The 12894-nt window shown below is 29.1% G+C and overlaps 2 protein-coding genes across 3 annotated transcripts in view; both read right to left on the bottom strand.

Annotated features, from left to right (window-relative positions):
• LOC125842790 (uncharacterized) overlaps positions 1-12894 on the bottom strand; it is a 176072-nt gene that overhangs the window by 13190 nt on the left and 149988 nt on the right. The gene's annotated exons all lie outside the window — the stretch shown is intronic.
• On the bottom strand, positions 4857-8275 carry LOC125842459 (protein ENHANCED PSEUDOMONAS SUSCEPTIBILITY 1-like). The gene is made up of 2 exons (XM_049521786.1): positions 8181-8275; positions 4857-6490 (listed from the first exon to the last, which is right to left on the bottom strand). The coding sequence occupies exon 2, from the start codon at positions 6450-6452 to the stop codon at positions 5040-5042; it is 1413 nt and encodes a 470-aa protein (XP_049377743.1). The 5' UTR covers positions 6453-6490; positions 8181-8275; the 3' UTR covers positions 4857-5039.

Genomic DNA, 12894 nt, shown 5'->3' with positions numbered 1-12894 from the left:
GCGGTTATTCATTTCTACATCGATGACAAAATGAAATTGATAGCTTAAAAATTAATTTTTTCAATTTTTTGAATATCATTTTTGATAAATTTAATGGGTTTATATATGAATTTGAGTAAAATCTTTGTTCAAAAATTTTGATAAACAAATATCGGCTAACTTTTTTTATACGTAAAAATCATTTATCTTCTTTCTTCTTCTTCATATTTGTTCCTTATTTTTATGAGATTTGAAATAAATCATACGAATCTTCATAGTTGATTTTCATTTATCTTCATATTTGAAAGAAATAATATTTTTTTATTTATAAAAAAGAAAGAAAAACAATGTTGGAGCTAAAATGAAGAATGTTTTGCAAACTACAGTATGAAGAAGATGATAGGTAGGGAGTGAGATCCTTTTCTTTTTTGAAAAAAGTGTAAATGTAAGAAGAAAAATATTTTTTAAGTTAATTATAATGCCAAGTGTCAATAAAAGAAGAAAAAAAATAAAAAAAAACACTATTTTGAATTTTTTCACGCGCTTCAGGGAAGTGCAAAACACATTTTTTGTCATATCAACGTTTTGTGTTTAATAGGTACATGCTTTGAACAATTTAGGTGTTCAATAGATACAAGTCTTAGTTGAAGTGTCTAAGTGAATTATGCAGACAACTTTAAGGGGTGGTCGATGACTTAAACCTATATTTTTCTTCCATATTTGATTTATTCTTCCCTTAGAAGAAATGTTTGGAATCCTATAAATTGCAGACTCTTGATCTTCTCATATCAAAAACACAATATCATCCACAATGTAGATGTTTAAGAGTTTAATTTATGGAGAGATTTTCTTCCTAACATCTTTATGTTTTTCAATATTAGTTTTATCATATGTAAGTCGCTTGACCAAACCATATCAATAAAATGTTTTTAGGATACTTTTATATGTCGTCTGATTTGTTAATCATATAATTGCAATTGTAAGCTTTCGCATGACGCCCTAATCACTTTCGAACCCAACAAGTAGTATCAGAGCACATGGTTCAATGGAACGAGATTGAAGACAGGTTCAAGTGATTTCAAATCAATTTGCAATCAACGTAATGATAATGGAAATTTTTGTGCTACTACATGTGGAGAAAATTTTCAAATATTTTTTAAACAAATCCTGTTGCTCCATCCTTTAAAACAAAATCAATTTTCAACTCATGCTTACTTTAGAGCATGAGCTCCAACTTTCAACTCTTGCAAACTTTAATGCTCGGGCTCCGCTTTTAACTCATGTATATTTACTTTTAACGCATGAGCTCCACTTTCAACTCATGCATATTACTTTTAACGCATGAGCTCCACTTTCAACCCTGAGAATAACTTTTAACACAGGGCTTCAATTTTTAAATCATGGTAAGCAGCAGTGATACATGAAGATTTTGTGAAGAATAAAATTATCAAGCATATGAAGAAGGCAGATAAAGTATTGTCAAGAAAATCCAGCCAAAAGGGGAGATTTGTTAGGGTTTTGCCCTGATCTTCTTGCCTTATTTGAAATTTATTTTTTCCTAAAAGAAAAGACAAAACATTATCATAAATGTTTTCACTTTTCATGAAAGGAAAATATATTTTTCTTCCATATTTGGTTTATTTTTTCCTTAGAAGAAATGTTTGGAATCTTATAAATTGAAGACCCCTCTTCTCATATCAAAAACACAATAGCATCCACAATGTAGACGTTTAAGAATTTAGTTTATGAGAAGATTTTCTTCCTAACATCTTTATGTTTTTCAATATTAGTTTTATCATATAGGTCGCTTGATCAAACCATATCAATAATATGTTTTTAGGATACTTTTATTTAGTCTGATTTGTTAATCATATTATTTGCAGTTGTAAGCTTCTGCATGACGCCCTAATCACTTTCGAACCCAACAATAGCGTCTTTAAAATGTTAATGCATGCATTAAATTCCTTTGCTTCACTAATACATAAAATCCATGATATTAGTAATACACTCGCTCCAATATACAATAGAGTGTATAACTAATGCAAGTACTCAATCTGTTCCTAATTACTTGTCCATTTTTTCTTTTTTTTTCTTATCCTTTTCTACTTGTCCATTTTAACAAATCAAGAAAGTACAAAAAAAATTTACTCATTATACCCTCAATTAATACTTTGAAAAAGGTAGAATTTCTTGAAAATCTTAAATTTTTACATTATCCACTTCATAATTAATAAGGGTAAAATGACCCTCAATTAATTAGTTTGAAAAAGATAGAACTTCTTGAATCTTAAATTTTTAATTCACCCACTTCATAATTAATAAGGGTAAAATGGTAAACTCACTATGTCAATCATTTTTTTTTTTGACAATTCCGCTAGGCAATGTGTGCCTAGGGCTAGTTTTATTAATAAAGAGAAGGGATCTCAAAGAGAAAAGTACAAGCAAGGGGGCAAGGTCTTACCTTACTAATCTTAATGAGGTAACGAACCTCTACTAATTAACAAGCATGAAGAAAATAAGAGTTAGAGAAAACTAGATATTCTATATTAATCATCATAGAGTTTATAATACACTCTGTGATGATACTACAAATGTGGATGCTTAAGTAATGCATAAATACAAAATCTAAGAATAAAGCTGAGTTATCAACCTCAGATTTCATTTTATATATGTAAGAATTAAAAGAGATGGATTGCCCGTGTAAAGTAACCTGGAGAATTTCCCTCTTGTCTTCTTCGTCAAATATGTCCAACAAAACTTGATAGTTCATCACTTCTTTTTGGATCTACTAGATCGTGTTGTTGTTGAAACTGTCATATGATTTTGCTTTGCCAGTCGCATTGGTAGGTGCCTTGGAATAAATTCCTCAATCACCTTACCATCCCAACTATGTTGCATTTCATGTGTCAATCATTATTTTCTCAATAGGTGTATTAATTCAAAAATAGACAAATAATTAGGAAAAAAAAAATATTAGTTATACATAACATGAACAAGTGCACCAAATAAGCTACTACTAGAGCTTATGCATGCATTAATTCAGAGATAGTAATTTAATACTACTAAATTGTGCCTGTTTGATCAAGTTTTGGATAGTTCAAAAGTGCTTGTTTATTTCCAAAAAGTGTTTTTTTTTTTTTTTTTTAAAAAAAAAACTGAGAGAAAATAAGTGTTTGCAGGGAGTATCCTAAACGATTAAGAATATTCAAAATATTTTACCCCAAGAAAAGAGAGCAATTTGAAAGTAATGTAGTACAGATGCTGACTTGTTTAATTTCTTACTAGATATAGTGACTTCAGCTAGATTTGTAGTAAACGAAAGAGAGAGATTTAAGGATATTTAAGACTAGTTAATATCTCAAAAAGTCACTCAATCTTGGGAATTTATTTAGTAAGTCATTAAACTTTATTTTGTATTAATAAAATCACTCAACTTAGGCATATGTATCAATAAAATCACTTCACTAAATTTATCATTAAAATAAATCTGAAAATGGCAGTTGATGACGTTAATGGCCTAAGCAGAGCTCTGAGGTCGTCTATTTGAGGTCTCCCATTTGTAGCTCTGTGATTGGAACCAAAGTTGGTTCCAGAACGTTTTTGTTAGAACTCAGTAAAGTTTATCATTAAATCAATCTTCTCATTTTCTAATTTTATGGTTCAGCTCTTATTTTTTTGATGTTGTGATAATCATTGCTGACTGAATTTCCTGGTGATTAATTTGGAGGAATTTCTTTGTCATAACAATTTGGTACTAATTTAATATAGAAATCATCATCTGCAATATATAAATTTATCAGTACTCAAATTGATACAAAACAAAGTTGAGTAACCTTTTGAGATATTAACTTTATTTAAGAGTAATTAATTAGTTGGATAAGTATTTCAGTGATTGTGCGTATCAAGAAAATGGATCTTAATGTTAATAACGTGTTAATATTATCTCTTAAATGATGCATTTGGTTCACCTGTCTCGATATATATCATATCATGATTCATGCATATAAGCTTTTAAATTATCCAGTTCACAATTTTTTTTTCTTACTTTACAAATGTGGGATCGGTGGTGCTTTTTTAAAATTCAAATTTTACTATCGAAAGTCAAATAACCCTCAAATTATTAGACAGACAGATCTGTTACTTGGACACGGACATTGTTACAGTCAACGAATAAGGAAGTATAGAATGGAGGGAAGAAATCTAAAGTTCGAGATAGTGAAGCTCTAAGATGATCAATTAATGAACTAGTTAGAGTCTGTTTGGATTGACTTTTGGCTTATGACTTATAAGCCAAAAACGAGTCATAAGTTAGAAATTCTAACTTATGATTTTTGACTTAGTTTTGTTATTATAGCTTAAAAACAAGTGCTTATAAGTTATAAAAACATCTAAAATAAGCGAATACAAACAGACAGACAGTTGATTTGGTTACATCTCTCTCTTACTTGTTGATGTAGGCCTGAGGAAGAGGAGTCCATTTTGAAAATAGTCAATTTGGGAACTAGTTGATATCTTACAAGGATGCAGAAGTAGTGAAACCAAATGGGTTCTCAAAGTTAAACACAAGGCTGATGGCACCATTGAGAGATATAAGGCTCGATTAGTTGCTAAGGGTATACACAACACGAAGAGACTAAAATGAGGGTGTTAAAAAATACATGCTAATATATTTTACCGTTTTCAAATATTGAAGCACGATCCAAAAAATCCTGAAAATTTAATGTGTGATTGTTAAAAAAAGTTACTCTTTTGCAAGTAAAACTATTCAACTGTGTAGAGATTTGGCAACTCATAAAGCTAAAATTAAATATGATTTATATAGAAATTTATAAAACATGTGATGCAATAAGCAAATATAGTAGTAGTACTTGCTAACTTTGAAAACAATGTAGCTTCTCAAATACAAGCAGCCCTGAGACACCAACTTAACACCTCTATGGTATAATATTGCTATGATCATTCTCCTTCTTGACACCAATATTCATAGATAAAGAAGCTTGGCTTATTTAGACACTACATTTTCTCTGCAATCTAACAAGAAAATAAAACATAAAAAGCAGTTAAATACGAGCTCGAATTGTTCGATCCACACCAACAATTGGTGTAGTGTTCACAAACTCCCCAAATATTATGTCTTCCTCCAATGCTTTTATTATCTCTGAAGAAAGGCAAATTTCAACAATTATGCTCCCTTCTTCTAGTCCTGGTGACACTGTTATTTTCCCATCTAACATGTTTCCCACACCACTTCTATGTGCAATTGGCTTTCCCCAACCAAAATCATACTTATAAAAATCAAATCGCGGAGAGTTGTGCAGCATAAAGTAATTGCTTGGCAAATCACCCAATTTTTGTACCTCAGGGTCCTTCATCCAATTCTCGTATATGCACTTCAATTTTTCATGGTCATGGGAAGCAATGGACTCATTAATTTGCAAAGCAGCCCATCCGAATCCGTGCTCCAGCAGTTCTCCCGTTTTGATCGTTATGGTAACAGGGTAAATTGCATTCCCAAAGTACCCTTCTGGTAATGGAGGATTCAGTTTTTCCCTCATGTTAATGGATACCTCAAAAGTAGTTTCTTGGTTGTGATCGAGACGACGGCAACGTATCACGGATCGCCAAACTTGAGCCAACACAGCTTGAAGAGAAGAAATCTTTGTGGTGTTCATTTCATGATTGGCCGTTGCTTTTAACTTGGAGACATTTTCTTTGGTAAAGTGAAATACCTTTTCTCGCAGCATTTGTACTGCTGATGGTATGAGTTTGCCACTTGAATTCACCATTTCATTTGGTATAGAAATCCGATTAGAGAAACGGTCAATTTTGAAAGGGAATTCACGTTTCAAAAAGGGGATTTTTGAGATGACATTAAAACCGCGAGATAACTCAGCCCAAGAATTGTAAAAATTCCAAAAAGAAGTTCCATCTACTACCACGTGATTACATGTGCTGCCAATGAAAATGCCATCCGCAAGCTCTGTTACTTGCACAGCCAAACAAGGTAATTGGGAGATAGCCTCTTGGTTTTGGACTCCATTTAGTGAAAAGAAATCGCGTACCACATGAGGAACGCATTTTGATTCCATGATGTCACGAATTGTAACACCATCAGCTATCGCATGGTTGAATTGAACGCCAGCATTGTTACAGTTAATGACGAAAGAAGTGGTTCCACTCTGTTCTGTGATTGCCTCAAGGCGGCCACAGAATGGAGGGTAGAAATCTAAAGCTCGGGATAGTGAAACTCTAAGATGATCAATTAAGGAAGTAGTATTAGTTGAATTTGATACATCTCTTACTTGTTCCAATGTAGGCATGTGATAGAGGAGTCCACTTTGAGCATAGTCAATTTGAAGGGCAAGAATGTCCCATGGTGTCAACTCAATAATCTTACAATTATCTGTATGGGGCTGACTTCTTCCAGCAGCTTTAACTGTCCATGTTGAAATGATGGATACCTTGGAGGCCATAGCTTCGAGTTTTACAAATTAGTGAGGAAATGACTTTCCTTCAAAAATAAGGAAAAACAATTTTCAAAACTCGACTTTATATGTAAATTCATATTTTTAAAATAAGTTAGTAATCCACTTGTTTTTCAAGATCATACCAAACACACCCATAGTGTTGACTTATTTAATTTCTTACTATAGCTCTAGACTTAAAATTGTTACTAAAATTTATAACTTTAAGAAAGATTTTCTTACTAAAAATTGAAGACTAGTTTCCCAAAATCTATTCCTTACCTGTGGTAAGAAAACTTGTTAGATTGTGCTAATCTAGACCATTTAAACTTGAAGATGTCAAGTGACTTAAAACCATTAATAAACAAGGTATCGGAATATCCTAAGGTGCCTCATTAATAAATTATATATATTTCATACTATTTTTTTAAGTAAATGTTTGTGATTACATGTTATTATATAAACTTTCAAATACATTTAATTTTATGAAGATTACTAATAAACTAGTTATTTTTTAGTATAATCCTTCCATACGGTATGAACAATCTTTTCACGTCGAGCATGAATTTTTTATTTGCAATATTTAAAATGATGGGTGCACGATTTCATAAACTTATGAGTCGAGCATTATATTTAACAAAAAAAATTGAAATCACAATTTGGAATTTGGAATTCTACTTTATGGAGAAATTAGTATTTGAAATTTTGTGCAAATTTCATAAACAATTGTTGATTTCAAATCAAAACTTGACCCAATTCAACTGTCAAACACCTTCTTAGGCTCCATTTGGACATGATTTGAAATCAGATTGTTTTGAAGTTAAAGTTTTGTTTAGACATGTAATTTGGATTTCTTAAGTTGTATTTTTTTTTCTCTTAAATATGAAATTCCCACAATTGTGAAAGCTATCAAAATCTCCTCAATTCTTACACAATCTTACCAATTGGCCAATTATAACTCGTAAAACAAGATCTCAGAATATCCTAAGGCACCACATTCACTACAACAAAAAGATATGTTATTTATGTAGAGAATAGCTGAAGAAAAGTATAATCGGGAATCTTCTGCTAGCCCAAGATCGTTAACTAAAATCGGAAGATTCAACTAAAGAAGAGGAAGCTAAAAATGAGAACTTATTTATGGAAGAAGACTATTTTATTTGAGTTGTTCTTGGGTTGTATACAAATGTCTAATGTCACCCCTATTTATACTTGTATAGGGATGCTTCTAGAAATTATTCTAGATACATCTACAAGAAATATCTAGATATCCTTATTTTTAACTATGTAACAAGAATCTAGATATTTCTATACTTTACTATAAATATCTAATTATCTACGACATTTAGATTTTTCTTAAGTATAAATATCAAAGATATTTACTCTACCAAATTCTAAAAAGTTCTTACTAAATATCCTAGATATTTTTTGTACCTCCAAAAAATCAACTTTAATTTTCCACAATTTAGTGACAAAAATAAATATATGTATTGATAACCAACACTCGATATAAATGCCGCTAAAGACTTTACACTCTAGATGTAATGACATTAATTAACTCAATTATCGCTAAATATTTTTGCGACAATAAATATTATTGTTAAAAGGAAAAACTATGGACAATTATAAGTCTCTCTTTTGTTGTAGCAGATACTCTCTTTGTGATTTGTCCCCGTTTATATCAATTAATAAATTTATATTTTTAGAATCAAACAAAAAAAATTAAGGTGACTTTACCTGAGAAGTGGGAGATATTAACCTTCCATGATGAGTTGCTTGTTGGTGACTCCTCCTTCTTGAGTTTTTGGATGTTTAGCTATGTAAGTTTTGATGTTAGAAATGGGTATGGCTAACAATTAAATATAGATATGGTTGAAGTTTTTTCATGGATATGGATGAGAATAGTCACCAAGGTTGATTAAAGGGAAATTGTCAAACGAGTGTAATTGTATATTCAAAAAAGAACAATGTTATTAATATTATTTAGTTTGAAAGATAAATTAGTACGTTATATCTTTTAATCATTTTGAAAGAGAAGGTAACGACGCACATATATCAAATCGATCATTTTATAAAATAGACCTTTTTGTTATATAATCATGAATTTAACCATTTAACACAATAAAATTTAAATAATAACAAAACAAAAATATTTTATTCAAATTAACAATAGAAATAACAACCATCTATACAAGCTTGTAGTCTTCCGTATGGCTTAACTTATTGATTATTAGGTCAGACTTTTGGGTAATTTTTGTCTTACTTTTCAAAATGTATAAAAAATACTTATTAGTAAGTCAAATTTTGATGTTTGAATTCGTTCTTAGTTCTTTGTACTGCAAAATTCAAAATAACTAGTATACTTTAACTATATTTTTTATCCTACGACCTAAATCTTATAACACGTGCTATGTGACTCTTTTATTTATGGGTCCTCAGGTTTGGTAGTAGTTACGATTAGTCTTAGACTCTTGAGTTTTTTAATGGCCCGTTTGATCATAAGAATTTTTTAATTTTATTTTTTGGAATAGTTTTTTATTTTATTAAAATTTATATTTAATTATGATCATTTTAAATTCGATTTGAATATTATATTTTAAATTTGAAGAATAACCAATACTAATTTGATTTTAATTGATTTTTCACTTTTGAAGTTTTATATATGTATATTCAAATACAACTCTTATCTTTTAAATTGGGCCGGTTAAAATGGATCAAGACAATAAACGGGTCAAGATCCGATCCAATCCAATCCAAATTTATTTGGGTCAAAACGGGTTAGTAACGGGTCATAACTTAACCCGCCCAATATTTACTAAGTTTTAACATCTTTATTTATTATTTTATAAGCTTTAAGTACCTAATAAAAAAATTATTTTCTTTATTATAACTATATATAAGGCATAAAATCAAAAAAATAAAAATATATTTACAAGATTTCTCAAAATCAATTTGACTTACATATCAACCCAATTTTTAATGGATTGGATTGAAATGGATTGAGCTAACAAATGAGAGGGTTAATAATCAACTCAAACCTAAATGGATTGAATCGGGTTGAGTTTGATTTTGCCACCCTACATGTATCTAATATTGTATCCTTGAAGGCTATGTGTATCTAAGGACCTGTTTGGCCATAGATTTCCCAAGTAAAATTTGGCAAATAGTGTTTATCCATACAGTTTGTCACTATTTGGCAAATAACCCAAATTCTCAAATATTAGAAAAAAATAGTATTTGGGTCAAATCTCATTATTTGGGAACTTTTAATAATTCAAATTCTACACCAAACTTTTATCTTTTAAAACAACACCCTCTATAGTAGTTGTTTTACATATTTTTTACGTAAACATCAAAGTAGTGATGGAATATTCAGTGTATATGAAAGATATGGTATGGTTGTTAATGAAAATGATGAACAACGGCTTAGAGTAACAAAGTCATGTGCTATGTAATACAAACATATGGTTAGTTTTGATATTAAAACTTATGGGCATAAATCATATTTCTTAAAAAGGTGTAATATATTTCCAAATATATATATATATATATATAGGATCTTCAATCAGCGGATGTGGTATGCCTCTATGATCAGGAAATCTACTGATCTATTTTTAGTTTTTTTCTTCTCTATTTTTCCATGTAAATAGATTTTAATTAAGGCTGTAATAATTAATAGATTCTAATTAATTGTAAAGAGAAAGATACTTTTCCAAATTTTTATTGTTAAAGTCTCATTTTCATGTAAATGCAAATTTTAATTGTAAGTTGTAACCGTGTACCAACCTTTCCTCTCCCCACGTCCCTTCATTAACTTCTAAAAATTAATTTATATAACTCCTCACTTTTTCATCTTCTCCTATAAATCTTGAGCTATATATATCATGGAAAAATATTTTTTTGTTTATCAGTTGTCTCATGTTTGATGTGAATCATTGGCATTTATCAGGTACCTTTTTTTAATTAATATTATTTTTTGAAATTTAAATATTAATATATTGTAGGATCTTAAGAATGATTTTTGTATCATAATTTTATTTGTAATTAAAAAGTATCTTTTCATTCATTTTATTGTTATATAGAAATGAATGAATGTGTCAATTGTTACTTTTTCATTTATTTATTTTCTTTAAAATAAAAGTTTAATTGTTTTTATTTTCATTACTCCACACAATTCTTGACAATTATAACTCCTAAATTAATAGTCAATGACTGCACTTTGAACATCCTTTTTTACTGCACTTTATAGAAGTTATTACTAAAAGTGCACGGGACTTTGTGGATTGTGGAAGAAAATATTTAATGGTAAAGAAAAATGAATTCTCAAAAATAAAAAGAAAGGATTTGGGTTGTTTTTATTGGGACTTGTGTGATTTATATAATCCCTCCCAATTTATCAAGGTCGGCTTTTTATGTATGTTTTTCTTTGTTAGTCTTATTTGTATGGTTTTTTAGTTTTTTCATTACCTGTTAATACTAAATGACTTTTATCTTATGACTTTTTTTTTATTGATTATCGTAATTATAAAATTAGAATGATTCTTTATGATTTACAAAGGTGGATCAAGAAAATTTCAATACTTTTCATATAGATTGAAAACAATAGCATGGGTAATATTTTTTTTGGGTTTTTGTGTGGTGAAAGCAAGTGTTGTGTGATATGAAGAGATATAGGTGAATTCAAAATTTAAATTTTATTTATTTAATATTTAAAGTTTTTAGTACTAACTTTTGATATTTTTTCAGGTTGTGTTTTTGAAGATTTTTTTTTTTTATGTGTGTGGGGTGAAAGCAAGTGGTATATATATCATGATATTAAGCCAGAGCCATGATTTAAATTTTATATATTTAACGTTTAATGATTTAGCACTAATTTGTTATATTTTTAAGTCATGAGTTCACTTTCATAATTTATTATAATTTTAATTAATTCTTACATACAAATTTATGTATACCACGAATATACTAAACTAGAAGAATATGCAATAATGAATTAGTTCCTGGATGGTGCTAAAAAAAATGAGTTTTTGGTGATCATAAGTTGTCTTCTACTGTTAAGAGTTTTCTTAAATCATTGTTATATATCCACAAAATTCAACATAACATAGTATTGTTGTATCTTCAGAAAATTCAACATATATTATCTTATAGCAAACTTCAAATTCTTCATTCTTTTTCTTTTTGTTCTTGCAAATCTCCGAATAATATGCAGATTATTTGAACTTCAGGAAGTGTTTTTAAATTTTAATAGAGGAAGGAGAGAGGCAAGCGAGAGAGGACAGAGAGTGAGAGAGAGGTGAATTGTATATGTATATCAGTTAGATAATTGTATATTATACATATACATAGTTGTATATATGACAAGCGAGATTGGGAGAGGGAGGAGAGAGGCGAGCGAGTGAGGGCAGCGAGTGGGAGAGATGTGAATTATATATGTATATCGGTTAGATAATTGTATATTATACATATGTATTTGTATATTCTTGCGAATTATACATATACAAGCGTGACTAATTATACAAACTCGAAGTTAGCCCACGTAATTAATGTATAATGTTAGTCACGAGTGGTAATTATAACAAACTATAACTATGATGAATAATTAAGTAGTATAAGTTTGCTTAACCACATAATTTTTCCAAATAGAAAATACATAAGCATCACTAACTAAAAATAAAAATAAAATAAATATATATATATATATATATATATATATATATATATAAAGCTAGATCTTCATCTCGATGATGTGGCATGCCTCAATGATCAGAAAAGGCATTTATCTATTTTGATATATAGATTATTTCATTTCAAATTGTGCTCTCACCTACTTTCCTCAATTTGATCAAGTCATTAACCAAATTAGAATATTAATCTCTTTAATTTAAAATTTATGATTTATTTTTTATTATTATGGTAAGTGCAAGACTATATTATTTTAAGTATCTATATAAATATATTTTGTTACTATAATTTTTAACATAATGAGGAGATTTGTTATATATATATATATGCGCGCGCGCGTGCGTGCGTGTATGTTCTTTTGCTTGTACAACATATGGGGAGAAAAAAAAACAAAATAATAGTAGACACATTAGTGAAGGATAAACGACAGGGAAAGAATATATGCCAGAAAAATGTAATTGAATGGTTGTTTTAGTTTCTTTTTAATTTTCATTTTATTTTTTAATTAATTTGTTGCCATCAATTAGTTTTGATTTATTTTTGAATATATCTCTTTTTCATTTCTGCTTGTACATATTGTAAGAATAAAGTCTCAAATATTATTGTTAAGCTTTCATAGGAGGCTAACAAATATGTGTACTTTAGTTTACTTACAAATAAAAAAAATATGCATATTTTCGGTTAAACTGTAAATTTTTAGCGTTTATATTTATATTGTAAATATTATCACTTTTTTTTTAAAAAAAAGAGTTAAATATAAGAATTT

This window comes from Solanum stenotomum, chromosome 1 (genome assembly GCF_019186545.1).
Source record: "Solanum stenotomum isolate F172 chromosome 1, ASM1918654v1, whole genome shotgun sequence".
Classification (NCBI taxonomy): Eukaryota; Viridiplantae; Streptophyta; class Magnoliopsida; order Solanales; family Solanaceae; genus Solanum; species Solanum stenotomum.
The sequence above is the reverse complement of the archived record's forward strand: the minus strand, read 5'-3'. Positions and strand labels throughout refer to the sequence as shown.

Bases quoted from the DNA above. Each gene is read 5' to 3' on its own strand.
- LOC125842459 (XM_049521786.1), bottom strand. From the start codon at position 6,452: ATGGCCTCCAAGGTATCCATCATTTCAACATGGACAGTTAAAGCTGCT.